The sequence below is a fragment of the Patagioenas fasciata genome, chromosome 20 (assembly GCF_037038585.1).
Source record: "Patagioenas fasciata isolate bPatFas1 chromosome 20, bPatFas1.hap1, whole genome shotgun sequence".
NCBI classification, from domain to species: Eukaryota; Metazoa; Chordata; class Aves; order Columbiformes; family Columbidae; genus Patagioenas; species Patagioenas fasciata.
In genome coordinates this window covers 2,462,701-2,489,623 of record NC_092539.1, presented here as the reverse complement: position 1 = coordinate 2,489,623, position 26,923 = coordinate 2,462,701, and the positions used below count along the sequence as shown (strand labels likewise).

Genomic DNA, 26,923 nt, shown 5'->3' with positions numbered 1-26,923 from the left:
GGCTTAGCGGGCACGGCGGAGGGGGCGGGGCTGGGGAGGGGGCGGGGCTGGCGGCGCGGGGCCGGCGGGCGAAGCGGCGCTCTCGTGGCGGTCGCGCGGTGAGTGACGTGCCGGGTCCGGGTGGCCGCGCGGCCCCCCCCCCGCCCCACTTCCCGCCGCCTGAGGGACCCGCGGCCGCCGCCCCCGCTGCTCTCGGCGGGACGCGGGACTCGGGCCGGGCGGGGGCGGCCGGTCAGTGACGGGGGTACCGCGGGGGTGCCTGAGGGAGCAGGGGCCTGTCCGTGGCCTGGGGGCGGCCGGCCGGGCTGCGGAGCCCACTGAGGCGCGGGGAGAGCGCGGGAAGCGGGACCCTGAGGCGCAGGGAGACGCTCCCGGCGGAGCTGCCGGCCTGGCTCTGCGAGCGGGAGCGGGTTTGTTCCCAAGGTGACAGCCGGGTCGCCGTGTCCCTGCCCTGCCCGTGCGCTCGGGTGCCGCCTCAGGGCCGGCGTAGCCCCGTCTGGCTCCAGGAGCCGGTTCGATTTCGTTCCTCTGCTTGTGCGGCTTCGTGGCGACCCCGCGGCACCGGGGACGGGAAGGGTCGGACACACGGGCTGCTCATTGTGCTCCACATTTCAGGTTCGCGTGGCTCTGAGTTACCCAGGGCGGACTGTCACTGTGTAATGCGTTTTCTTTTAGCACTCAGAAGAGTTTCTTGGCTTTAAAAACATCTGAGCTGGCCCTCGTTAAAGCAGTTTTCCACCTTTGCCTTGTAGCTTGAGAAACACACCTCTTTTATTTCCTGTGGAGCAGCTGGTATCTCCGGGGGCTTTGTGAGACCTGCTGCCTTGCCTTTGAATTCAGGACTTTAGAACCGGCTGGTGTTGAAATGCAGCAAAACTGAATGCAAGGGAGCACAAAATGGTAATAAGGGCTGAATGATTTCCTGGCTTTGGATGTTTTCTGGCACTGATTGTAATTTTTTTTAGCACGTTGGAGTCTGAGAACAAAATTCCGAGGTCTGTGTTTGCGATAACGTGGGGGTTTGATTGCAATACAGCATGATTGGGGTATAGGTGATTTCACTTCTAAAGGGAAAAGGTGGAGCATTAAGTAGCTTTTCCATTGTGCAATGTGTTATTTTTTTTAGAATGAAACCTGCAAAGGGTCAGAAGCCTTGTTTCTGTGTAACAATGCACGCACACAATAGTTGTACAAGAATTTGATGTGAATTCCTAATGGGAGCAGATTGTCCCTGGCTCAGTACAGCGTGTGGACATGAATGTGAAACAGGAGGTGTGGTTCCTGTGTTCGTTAGATGAAGAAATAAGTTGTTGCTTTTCCTCCTGTATTTCTGTCCAGTTGGCAGTCAAGATATATTTTTAAGCAGTGAGTCTACGTGGTTATGTCAGTGTTGCACTCAAATTTAGGGTTTTTTTAGGTAGAGGTAATGCTATGTCTGTGCAACCTTTTCCTTATTTTTACTGCAAAGTTTAAATTGGAAGCAAAAACCGAGCAATCCTGGCGCAGTCCAGAATTCTTGTCCCGTGAAGAACCTCTGAGCTGAGCACCCATTGTGCTTCCCCACTGACAAGTCTCAGCCTCAGCGAAGTGCCGGTACAAGTATGTACTGCAGTGCTACGGAAAGCATCACCTCTCAGCCATTTCACATGTTTTTATTTAAGCTTTGTCTTTATTTAAGCCCTCTTCTGCGTTTGAGTTTGCACTGAGCTTGCGGCTACACAGGACTTCGCAGTCGCAGACCAATTTTTCCTGTTTGTGCTCAAATTCTAAGCTTCGGAGTGCTTAATAGTGTGGCATTTTGTGCAAAGGTGGATTCAGCTCTCTTCACAGGTATTTATTTAATTTACTTTTAATCTATTTGATCTTGACTTGCCTCTGCTTGAGCCTGAGGTAGATAAAGCTTTTGCAGTATTCTTCATGAGTAACAATATGTGATCTTGCAGGGTAAGCTGGCGTTCAGTTTAATGGTCCCGATTCATATAATTTATGATGTAATATTTCCCGAGGCTTTCATCAAGCTTTGGATTAGGCATTGCTTTTTTTCCCACCCTTTATTAAAAAGGGGGAACTGGAAAGAATGTGTAAATATTGCGATTTAAATGCATGTTGGCTTCCTAACAGTGTGGATATGTCGGTGAAGCTCTGGCTGCCGTGCCGCATGGTACAAAATTAACGTGACTCTTTCTGCTACAAACACAAAAGTTTCTGCAGTAAGCACGTTTGTTCTTCTCCTTCTCCTTCTCCTTCCCTCCCTCCCTCCCTCACAAACAAACAAAAAGTTTGAAAAGAATAAAACTAACAGGAGTTGCAGGCTCCCACAAAACTTCGTATTGAGAACTGAGGATTTTTGTATGGCTGCTTTCTGCTGAGTTTTTGCTGCCTGTTGGAAGCTATATAGAGTTATTTTAATTTCATATCAGATTTCTAATCTAGAGCAGCCTTTTAACTAGGCTGAGCATTAGGATAATTTCTGCCAGTAGAGAGGAGGAATTGAATTAGCTTTCCAGGTCACATTTGCATTTTTGCTGTTTTGGTTTAAAGGTATAGCCCCTGCCTCACACTCTGACTTGCAGTGCTACAAGGACAAGGTTTGTGGGGGTTTTTTTTTGCTTTTAATTGTTTTTTTCCTTTTTGGGAGAGAAGTCTGGGAGGATTCTTGTCTCACCCCTTTGCATTGTAACCTCACGTTTTGGATTAGTGAGACTAACCCTGAACAGAAGCTTAATGTTGGAGAAGGGAAAGTGTTGAGAATACTAATCTTTAGCAGTCTCTTGGTACAAATAGATGAGAAGATCTGCCCTATTCACACCGTGAGTTTTGAGTCACGGTCCTAAGAACTTCTTTTCAGCAGCCTTGTTTTCCAGCCAGAGCAAAGACTTTTTGTTGTTTGGACTAAAATGTGATATTTTCTCCTTTTCCATTTTGCTTTCTGTGTTTGCTATAAAGACCCCCGTACCCAGGAAGACAATTTCATGGCTCTGTCTGCTCCACACGTGACCGAAGGTCGCCCTGAAGTTCGCAGTAATCTGCATCAGAATTGAGTGAAGTGGAGCTGAAGCAAACTGCCAGCATCAGCCTCTCCAGAGCTCTGCCAGGAAATCACTGGGAGTCTCGGCAGTTTTTTTCTTGGAGAAGGATGAAAAAGGCTCAGTCTAGTTTATGTTGCTTTTCTCTGGGAAATCCAATCTTGGTTAATCTATTCCATTGCCTTTTGTTTCAATCTAATTTTCTGGAAATGTTCCCAATCAAGTCCTGGGGACTCCAGACCAATGATTTTTTTCTTTTTTTTTAGCTGAAATCTGCTAATGAGGAGAATAATAGGACTAGTTGTTGTAAATAAATTAAATTCCTATTTTGCTGCACTACAAATTAACTTTCTAAACCCCTTCATTTGTTGGTCCTGGAAATAGTTTTCTGGTTTAGAAGCCAATCTAGAAGAATGGGGCTATGCCGAAATACCCCCTTTTTATCCTTCTCTGTTTCCGCAGTCTTCGATACCATCTTTCCAACGCCTTATTTCTTCCCTCTGTCTCACCAGTCCTTATTTCCTATGGTGCTGTTGATTTCCAGTACCCGCGAGCACCTGCCATCACCGACTAGAACAATAGCTTGTGTGGAAAATAGTTTACAATTTTCTTTTTTGCTCTCTCACTCTGCACGTATATAATATTAGAAAATCCCACAGACATTGTTGTACTGCAGATGTGAATGTCATTTATAATCCGTTTAAAAAGCCGTACACGCATTTAATCTGTTCACTCGAATGTTTATCTAGATTAATATAGCAGACCATGGTAGCTCTAGATCACAGGCAAAGTGTTTTAAGTGATTGGGCGTCTTCTCACTGGATGCCTCGCACATCAAGCCTGAGAAACTGGGACAAAACTAGGGAAGGAATACAGCTGTTTTACCATGAAAGTAACAGCAAGCACAGAGTTCTCTCCTGAGACTTCGTGAGAGCCCCGTCACTTCACCTGCTTTTCCCACACATGCTCATTACTTATCAAGGATTCAAATCTCGTTCCTCTGATGAAGGTACATGAGCTCGCACTATGAGCTTTGTGATCTATTTAGCTGATCTTTTGGCTAACCTAGCTAGGAGAATGCGTGATAGTTGGCCTTTATTTTCTGTTTTAAACACCTAATGCATCTCTTTCTGGTGGAAGGAGGGTGTATGGTAAACAGACTTTCAGGTGCTTTTTTTCATGTTAGAGGAAATTTGATTGGAATTGGATTTGTCAGATTAAAAAGCACTTTCAGGCCATCTCCAAGATGCAGCGCACACTGAGTGTAGGAGCTGATGCTTGTTTACCAGCCGAGCAGCCTGTTCCTGTGTGACCCTGCAAAGCCGCTGTTTGGAAGGTGGCCTCCTGAGATGTGAGTCCTTGGGACTTGACCTGCTCCTGGTTTGGTTTCTTTCAAATGATGAATGCGCTCTGTGTGGATCCCAGAGCAGCTCCGCATGGATCCCGGAGCAGCTCCATGCCATCCCAGGCCCACCGTGTGCCTGGCCGCAGTGCAGCTCCCAGCTCCCCGCGGCTCCTGGCTGGGTTTCTGCGCATTGTGTCTGGACGAGACGCGCAGCGAGCCAGGGACCCGATTAATCAGTTAGTGCCTCAGTTCACTTTTCCTGCTCCGAAAGGCATGGTACTTAAGAGACTCGACACCGTGTTGTCACAGCTTGACTGCATTTTCAAGCTTGCATCCTTTACTTGGGAAAGAAAAACACTAACAGACGTGGAGCAGGCTCAGAGCTGGCGCTCCCAGCAGGCAGGCGATCCCAGTTCATTCTCCTCCAGCCCTCGGGAAGCGACCACAGCAGCCACTGCGATGGGAGGGCAGCGAGGTACCTGTACCTTTCTGATACCGCATGTCAACCCTTGTACATCAAAGTGATAAGGGAAGTAGAAGCACAAGCTCCTGAGGAACACACCCAGCCCTGGAATACTGTGGGTTCAGAGTGCTGATCTGGTTTTCTCAGTTGCCTTTTTTATGGTCCCCTTGTTTATCTAAGCTCCTGGTCTAATGGATTTGACAAGAGACTGAGTCGTGATTTCGTGGTTCTCTGCCAGGAGAGTTCTACACAAATCAAGTTACCGTTGGCTTTGGTGTCCTTCATTGACTTGGGATAAGATGTTATCTCACAAGGACATGTGGAACCTTAATGATTAAAGTGGTGTCAGGTGAAACTCAAGGATGCTAGAGGAAAATGTTACTGGTACAGTCAAATTGAAGCCTAAAGAATCTAAAAGGAAAATAGTTGGGAGTTTTATGGCTGCCCTCATGTTCCTGCTACAGGTTTGGTTGGACTTGTTAAGCTATTTTTGTGTTGGTCTCTTCATATTGGGCATAAACAGAGTAGCATCCTTGGCTATAAGATGTCCTGCTATATGAATAATAAAGCCTGATATACTTTATTCCGGCTATTTTGCTGCTTTGGTAGGACGTAGTAGTTTAAAAAACCTTTTGGCAGTAGCATGACTTTCCTTCGTGTGCTGAATTCCTTAAGTAAAACCCTCCAGTACCTCACGATCATGTGTAGTTGATCCGTTTTTGTGCAGCTCTAGCTTTTGTTCCTGCTTGGAACCACTGCCCTTACGATGACACTGGGCTTGCAGAGCACGGTACCTCTATCCGTCCTGCACTTCTTCTCCTTTCTCACGTTTTTGTCTTCTATAGCAATCTCTGATGCAGCTTTCTGATCAAAGAGGTCAGAGAGCCAACTACTCCAGTGAGGTTTGTCTTGTACACATTGTGGAAAAATCTCTGCACAATTTGTAATATATCTGCCTCATTATTTTTTTTACCACTCTGGCAGCTTCTAAAAACTGGCCTATAGCTGTGAAAATGTCACATTTCTTCATTATGGGGTAGATACTAAAGGAAACTCAACTTGCTTTGTTACAATATCCAAAAGCAAACAAAATGCTAATTTCTCTGACAGAAATTAATGTTTGAAATCTTGTGAGGGAGACTCGGGAGTCACTTTTGCTATTATGTGGAGGTTTATGCGAGCATCTCAATCCTTGATCTGGTCCAAACATGGCTGGCTTATCCCTTCAGTGGACTACTTAGTCTGAGCAGTAAATATTTATCTTGCGTAAGATGAAATTTCTGGCTGTAACAATAGGGACTGACAGTGTTTTGTGAGGGAGTAGACTAGCAGAAATCCCTGCTGCTTCAGCCCTTCCCTCCGTTTTACCCAGCTCAGAGAAACTGAATTCAAATATTTTCCACTGGCTGAATTGCAAGTAATGGGTCTGGTTTGAAATAGGCTGCAGGTCAGGCAATAAATAGGCTTAAAGTGGAGTAAAAGTGATCATAGCTAAATCCCAGCGGCGGTTAATGATTAGCCTTTGATATAGATAATGATGCGCGTTCTGCTTGTCAGCATTATCTGAAAGTTTAGAAACTTTGATCCGTCTCCGACGTGTTGACTGTTGCGACAAGGCTGGAGATGGAAAACCTGTCTCTGGAATAGTGAGTACTCAGCTTTTTTTAGCTCTGAATCATTTCTGCTCCGGATTAACAGCTCCGTGGCGGTGCAAGGGTTTGAAAGCTCGATGAAAAAGGCGGTGTTCAAAGCTTTTTCTCAGAATGGTTTATCGTCATTTGTAAATACAATTAAAAATGTGCTGATTACTATTTGTGGTAGCTTTCCATGCCCCAGAGGTAGTCCTGTCAGAAAAGCGTCCTGAGGCCGAGGCTCTTCCAAAGGCGAATTCTCTCCCAGAGCCTGGCTTGATTTGATTGTCCTTTCCCTCTTCTGGATATCGTGGGAGGTCTTACACCTCACTGAGCTGACAGAGAGCAAAGGTAGGATTGTATTTTTGCATTTCCAGTAGTGAAAATGGAGAGGTGCTCTGTTCTCTGGGTTAGGGCTATGAGTTTCTTCTCTGAATTCTTACAAGTATTTGCATTACTACCTGGAAACATTACTCCCATCTTCCATACCATTGCTGTTATCCAAGATCATGGCAAGTGCCTCTGGTGGTGTATATTATGGTCTTATCCATCAGCCGAAACAGAGATTGACTTCCTGGGCTTAATTAAAAACACAGTGGAATGGATTTTGCTCATGGTGACCTATGTTCTACCTTGTATTTTGCTCAGAAACAGCTTCAGGCTTCTCAAAACAACAGGTGTTTTGAACAATTGAAGTACAAAAGAATTTGATTCTTGGCTGCGGTAGAACAAGCTTTTGTTTTGAGGGCCGTAACTGGTGATGCAAATTTAAATGAACATGCATTCATTTTCCTTCTGCAAGCAGGGAAAATGTAAGTATTTTTCTAAAAATCAGTCTTGCCAACTGTTGGGTGTTTACTGGAAAGCCTGCGTTTAACAGGTGACCCTGACACGCCAGAGCTGGAAGTGCCAGCGTGTTCCATAGGAGCTGACATCAACGCGCGGCGATTGCGGCAATGCCCAGCACAGCTTGGGCAGGGACAGCTCCGGGGAAGGTGAATGGTTGCGTGGCCGCCTTAAAATGCTGCGTCTGCACGTGGACGCACATCTAAGGAGTAATTGTAGACAAACAGCTACTTCAATATGAAAATAAAGGAGTGAAATGTGCTCCTGGGATTGTTACTCAAAGAAGCTTTCATGAGTGGTGGGAGCTGATGCACAATGAAGATGGTTCCCTGTGATGGGTGTGTGGCAGTACTGGAGATGGGAAAACTTACACAAATTGCTTAAACCAGTATGTCTCGTGTCATGTGTGTGGAATGGATTCCTAAACATTAATTAACGAGGAGTTCTGGAGGGTGGTTTTCTTCCAGGATTTGTACAAATGGGCTAAGTCTGGTTATGATGTGTGAGAGGAAAAATGATCTTGTTTTCTGTGTGTGCAGGTTTGTGTCCATGGCTGGGCTGTTACCAGCTGATCCATTAGCTTAAAACCATCTTTGGTACCAGCACACCACGGTGCCTCGGGTATTGCCCCAGTTCACTGCAGGGAAGATTTCTCTGCCAAAGGATTCACGGGGTGAAATGTTGAAGAACAGGAGCTTTTTAGTGTGACTGCAGGACCTGGGTCTAGGTCCACACGTTACAGCCTCCAGAGCACACAGCAGCTCCTCGCCGTCCCTGCAGGAACTGATGAGTCTGTGACGTGTGTGCGTTATCATCATACTCAGGGGTAATGGGAGCTGACTGGGCACCTGCTCCAGCTGAGCCTGTGGGAGCGGGGAAGCTGGGCCAGGTGATCTCAGGAGGTCTCCTAAACCTCAGTGGTTCTGTGGCTGAAAATCTGAACCGCAGGTCATCCTGTGGTGACTCCTGGGACAAGGGCAAGTCGGGTGAGATCTTGGAATCTTCGTGAGTCTTCTGAATCATCTGTGTTGATGCTCTTTAGGCTCCCTTTTATGAGGCCTCTAATAAACCGATGACATCCATTTTACTACCCTCAGCATTGGTTTTATCTGCATGAGACAGAGGTATTTATGAGGTTGCCAGATAGCAGCTGTAATCTCACACCTGTATTAAAGCCCAGGTAAAGCACTTTTAGGTCACATTGAGCCACATTGCATTTTTGCAGCTGACAAAACCCCTCCTTGCTTACTTGGGAATGCACTTGGTGACTCTGGTTTCATTTCGTGTCTCCCGAGGTTATTTTACAATCTTACAGGGTTTAAAGCTGGAAGGCACCATTTTAAATAAATCTGGTCAGAGCTGTTTGTAGTTTTTAGCCTGGTGTGTGTCCTTTCCATGTAGCAATGGTTTATCAGATCTTAACTTGCAAGTAGTACCTTGGCTTGCATCCCGACATGTCTGGCGTTCCTTATAGGTTGAATACTTCTGTGGGTGTCACAAACATCAATCTCCTTACCCTCTGGACAGAGACAGCTTTTTTGTGCGAGATGGGCTGGCTCATTTTCATACATACCAGTGGTGCAGGTGGTGTGAACCTGCAGGAATTAGTGAGCACGGTGAAGAATCTTGTACACAAAAGTTCAGTTTTCCCTTTGTTTTAAAAAAAGTGTGTAGGTAGAACAATACATGCTAGAAGCTCTTCTTCATTAGGGCACGTAAAATAGGAACACACGCTTCACTAGGTGTGGGTTTTCTAAGGAAGCAGAAGGTGTCTAATCTTGCAGGATATGTATCTTGCAAGATACTGCTCCAAATACTGATTTCTTTTTAGATGAAAAAGATTTTGAAGAGTATCGCAAGGCTCAGGACTCTGTCCCTCTCGTTCCTCGGTGTACGGTGAGGCAGCTCTCTGGCTGTGTGGATCACATCCATATGGATCACGTCTCCCTGGTCGCCGTTCCTGTGCTGGGTTGTGTAATGTCTCCGCACAAACTGCCACGGAGGATAAGGAAGTATCTATTTATTCAAGAAGTTACGTAATCTTGGAAAATACGGATCACGTGGCACTTCTTTTCCATCTCCTCTTCCCCACTGCTGTCCCGTTTCTCTCCACCGCTAAGGAGGGTCAGGCAGCTTCTCTGGCCGACAAGTGAGCACTCAACGGTTTTTAGCAAGAGGGTCCTGGGGTGATTTCTGGGTGAGCGTTGTGCACAGTAAGCAGACGGTGAGCAGGCAGCATGTTCTTGCATCCCACCCAGCCTGCTGGGCCACTGGGATTTAAGCTGTTCTGCTTTATCTCTGTTTAAACACAGCCCCATCCCTGGGGGAAGGGAAGGCCCTCAGGTTCCTCCTCCCTGAGTGCTGGGAGGGTATTCTGTGAGTTCAGTATGTATTATGTGTTAGTGTTTCATACCCTTGATGATTTGGGGAAGATGAAGCTGCGATAAAGTGACATGTCAGACTGCGGTCCTGGGAGAGTTGCTTCAGAAGTCTTTGATGTGCACGAGGAGTGCTGAGAGGTTCTTCTCTAGATGCCTCCTGGGAATTGCCTTTGATGGAAACTTGTTAGTACTAGCTCTGAATTCATGCTGATGGTTGGCTATAAGGAATACTGGTGTCTGACGTGGTTTTGTAGGAGCCCTTTCACCCTGGATGTTTTATGAAGACATGGTAATGTAGCATCCTCTGTCAGTTGTGGCACCTCCAAGGCCGTGCCTTTCCCTCCAGATGTGTGCCTGAGTCAGCTCGGTGTGGCAGCTTCTCCGCTTTGGGAGCCGTGGGACTGGTGTTCGCTCCCCAGATCTTGGGTATTCTGAGGTGCTTCAGTTCTGCTGCTCTCCAGAAAATTCTGTGCTGTTGGGGGTGAGGAAAGGGGGATGACTTTATCATCCATCCAGACAGAAAGGAGAACAGTAAACAGTGCAGAGCAGATATAAGATCTGAAAGGCTTGTGGCAGAATAAATAGAGAAATGAAAACAAGGAGGGGGGAAATACTGTGTGTGTACAGAACAGAAGAAATTGTGCTCGTGATGGGCTTGAGCATGTCAAGTTGCTGCTTCAACCTTATTAATGTTTACAGATATAGAAAGGGTGAGTGTCAGGAGGATGGAGCCAGGCTCTTCTCGGTGACAGCCAACGGTAGAACAAGGGGCAATGGGTTCAAATTGGAACATAAGAGGTTCCACTTAAATTTGAGAAGAAACTTCTTCATGGTGAGGGTAACAGAACACTGGCCCAGGCTGCCCAGGGAGGTTGTGGAGTCTCCTTCTGTGCAGACATTCAAACCCACCTGGACACCTTCCTGTGGAACCTCAGCTGGGTGTTCCTGCTCTGGGGGGATTGCACTGGATGAGCTTTCCAGGGCCCTTCCAACCCCTGACATTCTGGGATTCTGAGTGCAGAGGTCAGGTCTGTAGAGCTGATCTGCTCTGGCCTTGGCACTTGCAGGTCCGTGTTTTCTGTGCTGGGAGAGAGAAGCTGGCTGGGGGTTCGTGCTGTTCTGATGGAGGTGGAGCAGTAATGTGAAAAAGGGGGTGTTTCGTGACGCTCAGGGATGAACAGGCAAACTTTGAACTATTGAAGAGATCCCAATGACTTTTGATTGATACCACCTTTGTCACTGTTCGAGTTCACTGCCTGCTGGTGTAGCATCTCACTTTTCTGCACATTGACTTTGTTTATTGGTGTTTGTTAGCAGTAAAAAACCAAACCAAACCAATTTGCTGTTGACAGGTCTGTTCCTGGCCTTCTGCTTCTGGTCAGCGGGTGGGCGGCTCTGGGCCAGGCGAGCTGCGCTTTGTTCCCTCAACTGCACTTGTGATTTGTTCAGCTTATAATCGTCTCTCCAACTGGGCTTGTCAAAGATGGCCAGGGGTAGGATATGCTCAGATCCTTTGAAACTGTCCCACTGGGGACTTCAGGTTAATTTGGGTTCTGTCAGGTTGAAAGCACTTGTGTTTTGTCAGCATGGTAGTAGGTTATTGCTGGTGCTTCAGTTCACATAATTTCTGATGTGGGTTTCTCAAAAACTTGTTTGCTCTGTCCTGCCTGGCCGTTTTTCATGTGGATAAGAGCCCTGCATACATAGTTCACCGACCATCGTTGGCTTCATGACAGCTTTCAGCATCTGTCCATCTCCCAAAACTAAGTCCCTCGGGCCACCCTCTGTGACAGGCGTGTGCTCAGCAGTGCTGCGGAACGGGAGCACTGGGCTTGTTGTGCAAGTCTGTGCCTGGGGTGTTCTCAGGAGCTGCTGGCTCCAGTTCTCGTGTCATTCCTTCTATTGTGCCCTTCCTGCCGCTTTGTCAGGGGAAGGACTGTGTTGGATTTGCAACGGCATGAAATGGTCTAGTCAGATGTACCCACCGCTGCGTTCTGAGCCCGAAAGCCTACTGCACACCTCCAAAAACGTTTTCACGTGTAGCACTGTACAGGGAAAGGTAAGAAGCAGCTTGTTACTGCAGTGCTGAAGAGATGATGATATTGTCTCATGTCCTGCGGCCTGGAGAGCATGTGAAGGTCGGGACCTCAAGATTTGCCCTGATGGATCAGTCTCTAAAATTGCTGTTCTTCTTTCAAAGGAAAACTCAGTGCTCACCAGTCAGCGTGGGAGCGTGTCCAGGATTCTCTTGTAGGTGAGCGGAGTTTCTACTGATTCCTGTGCCGATGTTGTCCCTGCTGCATTGCTGACCTAGAATTTGTGAGAAAAAGAGGCAAACCAAGGGGTGATGCGTTGGTTCTGTCACCTCTTGCTAAAGGTCAATGTGGTCATTGTGGAAGTGATTTTACCTGCTCTACTGAGGCAAGGATTGAGATGTGCCAGCACAAGCAGAGAAACTGTTAGAATAAGAATAGAACAGAATAGAATTAGAATAAAATACTTAAATTGGGAGGGCCCTACAACAATCGTCTAGTCTAACTGCCAGGTGGATGGAGTTGGGGACCCTTGGTGAGACAGTAGCGGGTCACTCCTGGATCTCGATGTGAAGCTTTGTGTGCGTTCCAGGTGCTTGGACCTGGGCTGTAGATGGCAGACGTCTCCCACAGAAATGAGGTTCCAGCCAGGAAGACGTTGGCAAGGACTCCTCAGTTTTGCCACGTTTCTCAGGAGCGCCCTTCACTTACTGCTCTTCCATCTCCTGTAGTTTCATTGTGGCTGAGCAAAAAGCTTGGCTGGAGAGGACTCCGGTTGTTGCTCAGCCTGCCTACCTCACCATTATTTTCTCCATCCATACAAATCTCTTGCCAGCATTTCTCAGCCCGTCCTCTGATGTTCTCAGTCTCGCAGTCTGAGGTTTTCTGCTCTGCAGGATTGTTTTCTGCTGCCTTTCACTTCATTTTGCCCATTAGTAACAACACGGGCTGGCGTGATGCTCCGCTTCATGAAGTTCAGTGCATTGTCCTGTAAAGAACAATCTGTCCTTTGTTATTGTGTTGTTGTTGTTCGAAGATTTAGAGATTTCCTGCGGAGTCTGCAGAAGCTGGAAGATTAGGAGCGACCGTCCGCTTCTAGGGAAGCAGATCAAGCAGGGTCTCTAACAGCAGGTGACCAGACAAGTTTGCTATGAAAATAAACTCCATGAAAGGGACGCGATTGTGGCCGTGCTGAGAGGAAGAGCTCCGGCCCGTCTAGTAACAGGGAGGGTGACCAGCTTTGCCTTCAGTGTGTAGCTGAGCAAAGGGTTCAGAGCAAAGGACAGGACCTTCAGGATTGAACCAGCCTTCAATACTTCCTCAACTTCTTTTAATCTTCATTTTAATTAAAAGTTGATTGATGTATATAACTACACCGAGCTGCCAAATCATGATGTAAAGCTCCAGGAAGCCCGTGTGAGCCAGCAATCCACAGCCTGAAGTTGCACCCATTTTCTATTATTTTTGTTCTGTGTTCATGAACGCTGTGTGATAGTTGCATGGGGGGTGCAGCCTGGCTCCTGGGGACAGAGCAGCCCTATAATGAGAGGGACAAACATGTGTTGGTACAAGTGTGGAACGTGGGAAAGAAACACAAAGATTTAGTAAGAATGAAATAAGCAGACAGCGGCAGCCAGGAGCCCTGAAGGACAGAGGTTTGCAGCTCAGATAAGTGGGAGAAGACAGAATAATGACTCCACTTGGTGAAGATCTGGTCTCCATGTGCTGCCAGCCTGGCTGTGCCTCCTGTCTGACATCCCTGCTGGCTGATTCCATCTCTGCGTGTCTGTCTGCCCGTACATCGCCCCTTTCAAAGCCGGACACAGAGCAGCCCTGCTCAGCTCTTTTCTTGCCCATCATTCTCCACTCTCTGGCATCTCAGGCTGCACATCCCCCAGAGTACCTGTCGTCTTCCTTCGAAAGCTTCTACAACCCACCTGTGTAAATAGCTCAGCCGTGTCCCTTCTGCTCACAGGCGGAGAGGGAGACGTGCCCGCTGTCACACTGTGTGTTTTTCTGCTTGACTCTGCTGATCTGCCTTGAGTCGATTTGCAAGCTTCTCTGGTCACAGACAAAACCCAGGAAATACAAACTAATGCTGCCTGACAACCCTCAAAGTGCACTGAAGCTTCTCTCCTGAGCTGCCCCTTCTCCTTCTGGCTCTTTATCTGAGCCCCTTTTAGTGTGTTGAGCTTTTAGGAAGCCTTAAACTTCTGGTAAAGGCTTTTGGTTGGGACTCTGAGGTGGTGACGCAGTACCAGACCAAGCCAGACAGTTCTGGGACCTTGCAAACATCCCTTAAATTCTTAATATAGCACTAAGAGCTCTTTCTTCAGGAGTTGCGCAAGGGAAAAACAGAGGTGTGCTGGGCACAGCACAGTGTCTGAGTTCAGCCCTGGGGCTGCTGGGGCTGCTCGAGAGAGCTCCGAGAGGGATTTTGACATTGGAGAACAACAGCGTATCTGTAAAACACGTTATATTGCATTGCTGAAGAACGATCTGTTTGTTCCCTGTATCTTTAAAATGTGCCTATATAGCTTGACCCTGGAAGGGCTCTGCTGTTGCTGGTTACTCCTGGAGATGAGCAGGTAGAATTGGGCCGTCCCTGGGCTGTGTCTTTGGGCAGCTCTGGAGCTGAGCCTGACATCCCAGAGAAGCCACCCCATGTCCACACGTTAGGAAAGGAAGCGGTTAAAGTTGTCCAGTTTGCCAGGAAACTGCAGAAACCAGCAGCAGTGCTTAGGTCTCATGATGAGTAGCTCAGCCCGGTGAGCGGCCGCAGCTCGAGGCAGGAACAGAGCTGCAGTGTCTGCAGGCGCCTGGCTCCCCCTCCCACTGCACTTTCTTGAAAAAGAAAAGGATTGGGCTTGAGACCACAAGCTCAGAGCCAGCAGAGCTCACAGTCTGCCAGCTGGACTGCTGTAAGTAGAGCACTGATCCCTTTTGGTTGCCTGTTGCATTAATTCCGTATTTTATATGTAGCGTTCCTTTGTGTCACGCAAGACTCAGACATACGTGATGTGCAAGCCGTTCCAACCTGCTCTTTTAAATCTTTTTCCCTTGGATTTCTCTCAGGAGCTTTCACTTGAATTATTAGTAAATCTTCACTTCTTCAGGAGAAGAGAGGGACCTGTTCTTGCTGCCCAAAGTGCTGGTGGAGGGACCCTGGGTAAGGATCATTCCAGCTGTGCGAGACAGAAATGTGGAGCAGGACCCGTCCCCGTGGAACTAGCGTAAAGGAGACTGAAGAGGTGTTTTGTAAAGCTCCGGTCCTTTTGGGCAGAGCCAGTGAAATTAATTTCATTTCTTGTTTTTTCAGAACTGGCATGGGAAAGGTTTCGACGGGAAGAGTGTGCTACTCTAATGGGCATTGATTTAGGGTTCTGTTGTTAATCCTGTTTTGGGAAGAGGCTTCATTCCTTTTGAATGTGGCTATGAAGCTCTGTTTGCACACGGTGTTTCAGATTGAGCTGATTTGTAAAGTACTTTCTGGGAGCTTGGCAGATCCTTCCCATAGCCCGTCGTGTTTCGGCATTAAAGGTGTATCTCCCCTGGGTGTCTGGCAGGCTCTTTGCCACAGGAAAAAATGTGATTTGCTGTGGAGTGGCAGGATTCTGGATTAACGGGGGAAGCAGTAGGTTGGGAAACCGTGCTGGAGGTTTTTGCAAGCGTGGCCAAGACCTGCTTGAGAAGTTGGCTTTCCCTTGTTTCTGTCGTGAGCTGGTGTGAGATACCTGTTTTTCCTCCGCTTCTCCATGCCCCGGAGTTGCAAACGTGGCTGCCTTGTGTGTGTGAGATGAGGCAGCGCTGGTTGAATGTCGGTGGAGGGTGTAAGTGCTGACACTGAACCTGAGCTAACGGTTTGTTGTTGTCAGATCCCGCTCCTGGCTGCATCTCCTTGACTCCACTTGGTTTGCCAAGCTGCCAAGGTGGCACTGCAGGGACAGAAACCCCTGAGCAGAGCCTGCCACGTGCTGGCCCGGCCCCGCTCCAACGTGACGGCTTGAAGTGAGAGCAGGCTCTGAGTCCTGCTCGTTTCCTTAGGAATTTGAGGGGTCGTGGAATGGGGACTGGGGTGACAGCAAACAGAGGGGAAGGGAGGGAGGGAGGGAGGGAGGGAGGGAGGGAAGGAAGGAAGGAAGGAAGGAAGGAAGGAAGGAAGGAAGGAAGGAAGGAAGGAAGGAAGGAAGGAAGGAAGGAAGGAAGGAAGGAAGGAAGGAAGGAAGGAAAAAGGAAGGAAGGAGGAAAGAAGGAAACGAAGAAAAGGAAGGAAGAAAAAAGGAAGAGAAGGAAAGGAAGACAGAGGGAAAGAGAGAGAGAAAGAGGGAAAGAAAGAGAGAAAGAGAGAAAGAAAGAGAGAAAGAAAGAAAAAGAAAGAAAGAAAGGAAGGAAAAAGCAAGCTGTGGGGAGAGTTTCCTCATTCCTCTCTCCTGTCCCACCCTGTTTGTTTTCTTACGCTGTGATCTGTCACAGAGTACAAAAAATCCTGGTGTTGTACTCAGGAATCCACTCCAGTGCCTCCTTCTGTGCAAACCTGTGGAGCGGCAGCAGTCGAGAGGTCAGGTCACCCATTCAGACAGAAATACCTGCTGCTGAAGAGCGGGGTTTGGACAAGGCTAAACCTATTTAAAGAATTCGCGATAATAGAAGCTTGTGTGTGTGGATTTTTTCCACCAGGTATAGAGTCTGACTTGTTGAAAACAGTGCCCTTCTTTTCACGGTGTACACAGCTGCGGGCCAGTCAGCTTGTCTCTGCAAAAAAAAGAGTCTGCAAAAGCAAACCAGAGATTTGCAGCTTGAAATATTAATGTTACACACCCACTAACCTGCTGCTGCCCCAGATTCTGTTCTTTACCCGAAGGCACAGGTAGAGACCTCCAAAATTGTAACTGATTGTCCTGCGCTGTTCCACTGGAAGTGAAAACAGAAGTTCATCCATGTGTTGTTACCTTTAGCAACACAACCTAGAGTGAGCCATTTCAGCTTTTTATTTTGTCTTGTGCTACTTGATTTCCCATCCTTTTCAGGATCTCAGAAATGTCTTTCAGCGCTGGGTAGCGGCAGCAGGGGTCGGATTTGGCGTGGGAGCACTGGTGTGACAGGATCCTACACATGGGAGCACCAAACGTGCTCTTTGTAACCCGTACTGAACCTGTACCAAACACAACCACTTGTGAATACTTGACCTTGTTTGCTCATACACTGTATAAATATCTAGAGAGCACATCCTCTGGTTCTCCCTTTCTGCAGACCAGTGATGCTAAATTACCGAGAAGATGGACACAAGGGAGTTTTTAAGCCAGTGAACAGCCAGGGCTTCTGTGGAGTGTATTGGAACCTGCAGTTTGGCAGGAGCATGAGATCCTAAAATGAATGAATCATGGCACTGGATAGTAGTCACTTGGGAGAATGTTGCATCCAAAGCAAAGGCAATGGGTCAGTCAACTGAAAGAAGAAGAGGGAGGAGATGAGGTTTTGGTTTTGGTGGGGGAGAGGAGCGGTTCCCCCCTCACGTCTTTCCTCTTGCAGCACCCGTCTCTTTGATCCCGGGTGCAGAGCTCTCCGGCTGTTCTTCCTTCCCCGCTGCAAAGGATGGTTTGAAGTTTGTGTGTCTTGGCAGAGGATTCTTTTCCCGAGTGTTTTTATTTTAAGACTTCAGTTCTAGGGCTTGAACTTTTAATCTCTGAAACAGTATAATCTTAAAAGCACATGAAAGTCCCGCTGTTGGTTCTGCAGGTGCCCTCTGGTAATGCTTTTCCGTGTCAGGGGAGCTGCTCCTTGCATTAGTCTCTTCTTTTCTTCCGCCTCAACGTTTTTCTGAGCTGTTTTTCTGGTCATAATTTTTAAGCACAGTTTGGAGACAGGGTGAGCTAAATAACAGTAGGAGAAATATGGACATGGAGTACAAACTGCTTTTAGCCAGTGCCATTACAAGTTAATTTTCCAGGGGGGTTACTGTGACGTTGTCCAATGCAATAAATGGCTACGAACTTCACCTGCACGGAGATGCAGAAAATGCCTTTGCTGTGTGCAGCTTATCACAGCTGACTTGTGTGCACACAGGTGCGTACGTGCATTGATTAACTCCGGTGTTTGCAAGGAGCGTTAATTCCTTCTCTTGAGTTCCTGCCCAGCATCACTGACTTGGTTTCCTCCTTATCATCCCCAATCTTTAACTTATCTCACTGCTCTTTTTAAATTGACCTCCGAAGCCTTTTGAGATCACCCCTGTCGCTGATGCTGTCACTGTCACTGACAACGGCTGCGTGTCCGGGGCCACCGGCGATTCCTGCACAGCTGTGTCAGAAGGTCACTGTCACAAACCGAACCAGCTCCAGCATCACCTGCCTGCCATTTGGGGTTTTGTTTGTACTATTTCAGGTTGGAAAGCTCTTCTAGAGTTTCAGTTCCCCTCTCCAATCTAAATATACTCCTGCCTATCTCTTCAAACATCAAATTGTCTTTTAGCTTAAAAAACTTTTGTCCAAGTTGTAAATACTCCTGGTGATTTATCTGGAAGGTCGTACGTCTCTTCTCTTTTTTAAAAAGTAATTTAATTGGATAAGTGTCTGTACTTTTTTTATTTCATTTGGTTTTGAGTGCCAGACTAGACTGGGAGGTTACACGGGATTCCAGGCAGGGTCTAGTACAGCAGTGTCGGTACTTACTTATCTTTCATGGAATAATAGAGTCATTTTGGTTGGAAAAGACCTTTCAGATCACCGAGTCCAACCATAACCCACCCCTGGCACTGCCCTGTGTCCTGAGAACCTCATGTCCGTCTGTCCCACCCTCCAGGGATGGTGACTCCAGCACTGCCCTGGGCAGCCTGTTCCAATGCCCCACAGCCCTTTGGGAAAGAAGAAATTGTCCCCCAGATCCAACCTCAACCTCCCCTGGTGCAACTTGAGGCCGTTTCCTCTGCTCCTGGCGCTTGTTCCTGGGGAGCAGAGCCCGACCCCCCTGGCTCCAAGCTCCTTTCAGGCAGTTCAGAGATCAGAAGGTCTCCCCTCAGCTCCTGTTCTCCAGCTGAACCCCCCAGGTCCCTCAGCCGCTCCCATCACACTTGTGCCCCAGCCCCTCACCAGCTCCCTTCCCTTCTCTCAACTCGCTCCAGCACCTCAAGGCCTTTCTTGTTGTGAAGGACCTGGGCTGTCCCAGGGTTGCCTTTGCCTGGCTCCATCACGCTGACAGATGCTCTTGCTTCAATACTGTCTGGTGTTCCCAGGTTGTTTTCTCTCCTGTTGCTGTTTCTAATGGGTGACCTTTCATTTCACACCAGAAATGGTCCCCGGTTCCATCCCGAGTTCTGCTGGGTGCAGAGCACAGAAGCCATGGCCACACAAGGTGTATTTTTATTTTTAATGACTGTATCCAGACATACCTGATTTGCAGTAACCAGATTAGGCATTTCGATCAGCAACCTTTTGAGTGTTTCTCATTGTGTGTAATGTGATTAGAGGGGAAGATGTGACAATGTAAAGCTCATGGAAATGAAATGGGACTGCCTGGGGCTGTTGCAGACCTTTGCCTGGCAATAGGTTTTGTACTACCTAACATAATTTCTTCATTAAACATGTTCCCAATAAAATGCATAACTGTCAATTAGGAGAAATACTGTAATCTGATCCTTTAGTATATGCAATTTAAAACGGGGCTTGAGATACTTTTGTCATGACTGTGATTGAGAAGAGACTTGGTTTATTTCCTCTTAGAGATAAGAAATGTTCCTTTATGCTGAGCACTTGTCCCCATGTGCTGTGGCAATCGGATTAGGCTGCCTTTCTGGTGAGAATGTTTAGGATGGTGCGGCAATACGATGATGTAAAGCTCAGGGACACAGCTCCTTTAAACTGTCCCGCTCGCTTTGCTGCGCGTTCTCTGGAGTCGGAGCACGGGACCGTGAGAACGCTGCAGGAGTTTATCCAGAAGCAGGAGTATTTTCTCTTGCAGTAGCCGCAGAGGAACTATCTTCTGTTTAAAATAGTGCTGCTGTTTATTTTGTTTTTCATTTATTTTTCAGGGTCTCTTCTACGTGCCTTTTTGAATATCTCTGTCGCAAAGATGTCTCACCACGGGAACGGCTCCATGTTGCCAACCACGCACCCTCCCGAACATCACCACTCAACGGCAGCCCCGGGATCTGGTCATGACATGATGATGATGGTAAGTGGAAAAGTCATAATTAACGAGAGAGATTCATCCTGTCTGTGGTTCAGAGTAACTTGTCGTCTTGAGGAACATGCTCTTGAGGACTGGAAATTAAACTTAGCTTTGGAAAGCAGGAATCAATCCCGTTAAAACACAGACCCCATTGTGGCTCTTCTGAAATGAGCGGCGTGAGGTGATGCATGACACTAAATGTATTTCAGAGCTGGAGATCCTTTGGCAAAATGATACTTCCTTGCAGAAACCTTCCTAGCAGCCAGGCTGGTATCTGCTCTCCAGCCAGCTAAAGGCAGAAATGAAAAGTAAGCATTTTCCTGCAAGAAACAGATGGCTGGAGTTCTCCAGGCTGTTAGTGTTAGAAAGACCCTTTATGGACACTGAGAGGGTTGCACGCTAGTGGGATGGATTGTGCTGACCTGCAGGGACCAACCTCTGAGCCCTTTCCCTCCTGAACTTTAAGTACATGCTTGATTTGGGGACCAGGGTGCTACCAGGGCCCTTTGCCACAGCATTAGGGCCGTGTTGGTCCAGATTCCTGCTGCTCCAGCTAACTCTGATTTAAACAAGTTCAGACTTGTGCACATTGGCATCACCGGCGCTTTGCAGAGATCCTGGCCAGAGTTGCCGTGGAGATGACCGTAGGATCTGTGTTTGTGTGTAGCCAATTCTAGACAATTTCTTTTCAGCTTTTTCTCCCTTCTCTAAATACTTTTGAGTGAGTTTCAGATTATTAAAACATGGCTCTTCATGGTTGAACTTTGAAAGGAGAGGAGAGGAGAGAGTGTGCATTTCAATTGAAAAGGAGCAGATTTTGCAAGGCTTCAGTTAAAGTTTCCTGCCAGCCCTGTGCCCCGAGGAAGGAATTGAGAATCGCTGCTTCTGCTTATATTGAGAACAGTGTCAGAGCAAGAGGGGACTAGAACCGCCCTTCCCCTTTGCGAACATAGCCCAGTAGTGCTGGTGGAACCTGCGGTCCAGCATTGTCACCAATGTCCTTCATACAATCTAACAGCTCAGTGTTGGCATTCTCCAATCTGTTAATTTCCATATAAATGCTGTTTCTTTACAAGTGACAAGTGCTCTTACCTTCAATGGACAGCTTAAAGGACCCTGCCTTACCCTGGAACTGAAAATGGTTATAAATTGCACAGGATTTGGAATTAGCATTGCACTGTCAGGGAGGCAAGTAAATAGGTACATTTTAATATGTGCATATTTCCATTCCTCGCTTGCACCAAGTAACAGGCTCTGTTTCAGCTGTGGTTTATGGTTTATAACGCTCTTTGGTTTGTGCGGTTTTTGTTTGAAATGTAAGAATGTTAAATTTATTAAAGGAACGGAAGCACTGTCTAAAAGATATTTTATAGTGATTTCTGCTCTGGGGCTAATAAATGTCTGCTGATTCTTAGGGATGCTGAAATTAATCATAATTCTGATCTTTAGCAAATAACTGTAATTAAGCAAAGTGCAGAGTTGAAAGAGAAGTTCCTCTAGCTCGGTGAGCACCTTACGTGTGAAACCGCCGTGTGCAGCTGTGCTCAAGATACACTGAACTGCGCTTGTTCACCTGGGTGGGAAGATGGTGTGAACCCCAGATCACTGACCTTTCCCCTTCCCACCGCGTTCCCTGTGTAGGTTCAGGAGTGCTTGTTTTCACCCAGGGGAAGCTGTGGTCCTGCTTTATATGGAATAGTCCTTGTACCTGAATTTAGACTTCTGTTTCCCATATGAAAGAGCTGCCCAACCAAACAGGAACCCGGAGCAGCTTTAGCCATGTCTTGTGTGTGTGTTACGTTAGATTTACTGAAGAGTTTCTTCGAGTCTATCTAGTGACCAGCTGAAATAATCCAAATGTCACAGTACAAAAGCCTTTGCTAACTCTCGCTGTGAGCTCCCTCTCGTGATGAGCTATTTGGGCTCATCTTGGTGTTCTTTGTGTTTTGGGCAGGCTATGACCTTCCACTTCAGCTACAAGAACGTGCCATTGCTGTTTTCTGGACTTAAAATCAATTCTCCTGGAGGTTAGTAAAACTGTCCTGTCCAGTCCAAATAAAACATTTGCAATTGATGAATGTTTCAGGAATAACCTTGCTATTTATGCCAGACATATCCATGCGTGCTGCATTGAGTCTCTTTCAAATGGCATCTGTGGGGTGAAAGAAAAAGGGAGATGTTTGTATAATTCGAGAATTTGACTGGTCGTATCAACAAAAGTGATGGCCGGTTTCACTTCATGGGTGAAATTCCAATTAGTGTGGATGAAAATCACATTTACCATCTGTACATGTGTGCGCACAGCCCGGCCACAGCCTGCGCGGTGTGAGGTGGTTGTTGAATCACACGCTGTCTCTTCTGACGTGTTTTGAAGCAAACGTCTTTTGCCACACAGATACAATGATGTTTCCTCTTTTGTCAGAAATGGCTGGTGCTTTTGTGGCCGTCTTCTTCCTGGCCATGTTTTATGAAGGCCTTAAAATCGCCCGAGAGTGTCTGCTCCGGAAATCCCAAGTCAGCATCCGCTACAACTCCATGCCAGTGCCGGGTCCCAATGGCACGATCTTGATGGAGACGCACAAAACTGTTGGGTAAGAATTTTGCTTCATTCTAAGGCAAATTTCTTCAGCAGGTGACAAAGGCAAAAACAGAGACAGAGAAGACTTTATGCAGCCAATGTCTCTGCAAAGCGCATTGGCTCCAGATTGGGACACTGCTTGTCGCTGGAGGACACTGTGCTTGAGTCACTTGGCCGCTGGGCACAAAAGGAGGAAAGCAGCAAGGAGTCAGATAAACTTTTTGGTTTTTAGTTAGAGCAGTAACAAACACATTTGGGGAGTTCTCAGGAACAGAATTCGGGTGTTACAGATAGAAAATATTTAGGATCCTTTTGTTGACAGGTAGTCAAAGCCTCTACTCAGAAAAGCAGCCATTCTGTGTTTGAATGTGGGTAAAACACGCTTGTAGAAGTCTGCTGCTCAGCTGAAAGCTTTGTCCTCCAGCGAGTACCACGCTTGCTTGGTTATCAGTCAGCTCAGTGGGGAATAGCCCAGTTCCAAGTGACAGCCACATGCAGAAGCCCATGTCCAGCCTGCTGGGTCATCCTCTGCCTTTTCGCTCCCACCTTGGCATCCTGGCAGCCCAAGAGCTGAGTTTTCTCTTTGGAAATGTGCATTTTCCCACCTGCTGACCATTCTCTGGGTTTTGTGTTCTCAGACAGCAGATGCTGAGCTTCCCTCACCTCCTGCAAACCGTGCTGCACGTCATCCAGGTCGTGGTCAGTTACTTCCTCATGCTCATCTTCATGACGTACAACGGGTACCTCTGCATCGCGGTGGCCGCAGGGGCAGGGACAGGCTATTTCTTCTTCAGCTGGAAAAAGGCCGTTGTGGTGGATATCACGGAGCACTGCCATTAACACCGGCGCTGCCCAGGAGCCTCTCCACCCCGCTGCTCTCTCGAAGCGCAACCATCACCAGGACTGGATCATTCCTAAGCGGAAAGAGAAACAATAGAAAGAAAATCAGCTGGAGTTCACAAAATCCTCGCTGGGCTGCAGGGATGGGAGCGGCTGGGGACGCTGCTCCCCCTTGCTGCGGGCTGGCAGCAGGGTTGGCTCCCCAGGGTCCCGTTGTGGCCATTCTTGGCTAGGATTTGCTTTATTCTTAGATTATGCTGTGATTGAAATTAGTTGGCTGACAGAAATGTAGAAATTATTCTTTTATGAAACGAAACATTTTATTTTTAAATTGTAAATGCTCATCTCTGAGGGTTTTATGAACTGTAGGTAAAGAGCAAAGTTGCCAACAGAGCCTTTGTGTGCGAATGGCTATTTGAATTTCCTTTATTTTTTCAATATGTACATAATGCTGGGGAGAGGATCTCCTGGCATTGTGGCTTTTGGGGCCAATGACACCTTCTGTTGCAGAAGGACTCAGCCTCTGAGGAAGACTTGGTGCTGCACATCAGACACACTCAGGTGTGTCCTGGCAAGGAAATCAGTGTGTGACCTGCGTGCTTCGGGCAGTCCAGATGAATCTGTCCCCAAGCCCATGAATCTGTCCCAAGCCCATCAGAGTACCGTGAGTGTTGTTAATCCTCTGGTGTATCCAGCAGCTCTTCTCAGCTTCAAGTGATAACGTTTGAGTTTGGCTGCTTTCACTTCCCAATCATGGAAATACACAGAGCAGATGCAGGACAATTGGGTGTTTACAAGGCAAAAAGATTTTAAATTGCCATTGAACCCAAATTTATGTCACATTGAATCGCACCTGGATGGATCTAGGGCTAGAATTTGATTTGCTATAACTAGTTCTGTAAATGAGGCAAGAACTAACTAATGACTTCACGACACTGAAGGTTGAAATGTCTGAAGAGGGTGTTCCATGGTTGAGATGAAGTAAAACAACCATGTTCCTATAAAGGAGAGACTTGGGGAAGAGAAGGAGGAGTGGATTAGACTGCAGCAGCCTTTGTCTCAGGTGGAATTTGGAGCAGCTTGGGCCGATTAAGAAGTATTCCTGACCCAGGTGCCTCCTCTTAGTCCTGAGTCTCACTGTGACCTTGTTAGCTCAGAGGTGAGAGAGTGATCAGTGCTAGAGGTGGACAAGTGGTGTAGAACAAACACCTTCCCATTCCGTGCTGTCAGCTCTGCACATTTCACAGGGAGAACAGGCTGTGAGTTGGGGACAACCAGTGTCCTGTGCGTGTGATGCCCAGAACGTGCTTAGTTTTCTAGGGTTTAGCAATTCTGCTGCTTGTTGTGGGGAAGGTTGTGCAGAGTGCGGTGCAAAGCTGGAGTCTTCGTTCCGCCCGGGATGCCCCGTTTGTGCCAGCGACTGCCTGAAAGGGAACACGGTGGGGTTTTCCGAAGGGCTCTGAAAACCGGCTCAGGCTGGGACTGACGTGTGGGATGTGCCGTGAGAACAGGGAATCCTTTCGAGATTAAAGTATCTGGGCACACGCAGCAGCATTTTTTTTCTCTGAAGATGCTACCTGGATCTGGAATTGCACCACATAAAGCCGCCCATCCCGGGCTGATGCTAGGTCCAGGATCTGGACATCTTGTTTTCTTTGGGCACAGCAAATACGGAATAAAAGGAGACAAAGCAGGCTTGGGTTTCTAAAGAGTTTCTTTTGGTAGCAAATTTGCCTCTGGGTGAAAGAAGTGAAGGTTTTTTCATGGAAAAAGTCCAGCCAGCCCCTGATGAGGGAGAGGAAGAGCTCTTCCCCAGTCTGATCTCTGGAGGGAGGGGTGTCTGACAGGCTGCAAAAGGACAGATTGATGCCCTCTCTCTGCATCTGTTGTGAAGGTAAAATCTCTGCCCTCTGTGCAATGGTGCCTCTCTGAGAGCAGAAAACAGACCCTTCTGACCCCTGTGTGAGAGCGGTGAGGAAATGTTGGTGTTTTTCAGAGAAAATTGAAGCAGTTAAGCGCTGGAGATGGTTGTTCGTGTTTCGAAAACTTTCCACTGCAGGGGCTCAATCCCTGACAGTTCAGAGCCCTCATTGCAGACACCGCTCTGATCGGTCTCTCCAACGAGTTGGAGGTGTTGCCGTTCTAGGATGTCTGGTTATAGGGCATGGACACGCGTGGCTTTGCGTGGTGACACTAGTTACTGCACAGACCTCTTGCTGTGTCTTCCTCTGAAATAGAACCTCTGCTTGGGCTGATCTTTCTGTTCCCTTGTAGCCACTTTCCTTGTATTGAAGTGACCAGACTTGAATTCTTGGGTTGAAGTGCTCAGAGATGGATGACTTGACAATCAGGCTTTTACGATATAAATTCGGTTCTCATGTTAGCTTTTCTGCCTTGTTCTGTGTGTAGCATCTGTGCCCTTGAGATGGTTCCCTGAGGATGAACACCTCTGCCTTCAAAGGCTTCTCCTGCCCACGCTCACACAGGAGGGCACGGAGCTTCCTCCAGGGTGATGCTGACCTGGCACTTGTCACCTGGGGAGCAGGAGCTGGGCAGAGGTCCCCAAGTATCTCCCATGCACCTCAGTGACCTTCCAAAGCCTGTCAGGGTGACGGGTTGAGCACTGGGGAGCAGCCCAGTTGGAACTGGGAGCCCAGGCTGGGTACTGGGGAGGTCTGAGGGGAAGGTGGACACAGGATGGAGGGCTGTGACCTCTGAGCTGAGTGACACAGCGAGGCACAGCTGACAAGGGGACGTGTCCTGGCCGTGTCTTGGCTTTTCAGCTGCTTTTGCTTTAGCGGTGACAATCCAGAGAAGCCACCAGCCTCCCCCTGGTCCACCCAGTGCCACCGGTTGCCATGTTCCTGGCCCAGGTTGCTGTTCGCTTTGCCAGAGTCTCAGCAAAACCTGCGCTCCCTCCTGCCGACGGCTTCTGGGGCAGTCCTGCCTTCCTGCTGGCTGGGTTTAAACTCCTGATAACACTAAACCTGCATCGTGGTGCCTGGGGGAGGCGAGGGCTCTAAGGGTTTTGAGACTTGAGTACATTAACTTCCTATGTCAACACACGTGTAGCATGCTTGGAATGTGACGTCCTGCGTCCGTACCCTGATGTTTAGTCTCCACGCGCTGTGCCTCGGGATTATCATCTTGGAAGAGGTGCACAAAGCATCCGGGCTGTGTTCAGCTGTTGTTGTTTTCCTTCGAGTGCCTTTTCAGTTCGTCTGGAGCCAGTCCCACCAAATCCAGCAGGATTTCTAGTTTTGTTTACAGTGGACTTGTCATTTTGGTTTTTACTCTTGCTCTTTGTGGAGGTAACTTGTCTGATATTACTGTGAATATCAAAGAATCTCCTGTATATAATTAACCAATAAACTCGATTGGATTTTACTGTGGTGGGTGTGTTTTCGAAACAATCCTCGGTGTAGACTGCAGCTGAAGGGCAGGCTGGGAGATGATGGAAAGCATCCTGCTAAAAGCTGCGCTGAGGCCCATGGGGGACAGGGGGGTGATTTGGGACAGACAGCACGGCTTCACCAAGGGCAAGTCCTGCCTGACCAACCTCGTGACCTTCTGTGATGGAGTAACTACCTCAGTGGATGAGGGAAGAGCCAGGGAAT

The 26,923-nt window shown here is 47.8% G+C and overlaps 1 protein-coding gene across 11 annotated transcripts; it reads left to right on the top strand.

Annotated features, from left to right (window-relative positions):
- Nucleotides 1-32: 32 nt before the first annotated feature.
- On the top strand, nucleotides 33-26,693 carry SLC31A1 (solute carrier family 31 member 1). Of its 11 annotated transcripts, XM_071817553.1 has the most exons (7): nucleotides 476-615; nucleotides 753-900; nucleotides 1,679-1,830; nucleotides 19,749-19,891; nucleotides 21,843-21,915; nucleotides 22,311-22,479; nucleotides 23,105-26,693. In XM_071817553.1, exons 4-7 carry the CDS (start codon nucleotides 19,790-19,792, stop codon nucleotides 23,304-23,306), a joined length of 546 nt encoding a protein of 181 aa, XP_071673654.1. In that variant the 5' UTR covers nucleotides 476-615; nucleotides 753-900; nucleotides 1,679-1,830; nucleotides 19,749-19,789; the 3' UTR covers nucleotides 23,307-26,693. The 11 variants fall into 11 exon arrangements, with proteins under 11 accessions (XP_065709785.1, XP_071673651.1, XP_065709790.1 ...); XM_071817550.1 differs by lacking the exons at nucleotides 476-615; nucleotides 1,679-1,830 and adding an exon at nucleotides 84-98; XM_071817551.1 differs by lacking the exons at nucleotides 476-615; nucleotides 1,679-1,830 and adding an exon at nucleotides 408-423.
- The last annotated feature ends 230 nt before the right edge of the window (nucleotides 26,694-26,923 follow it).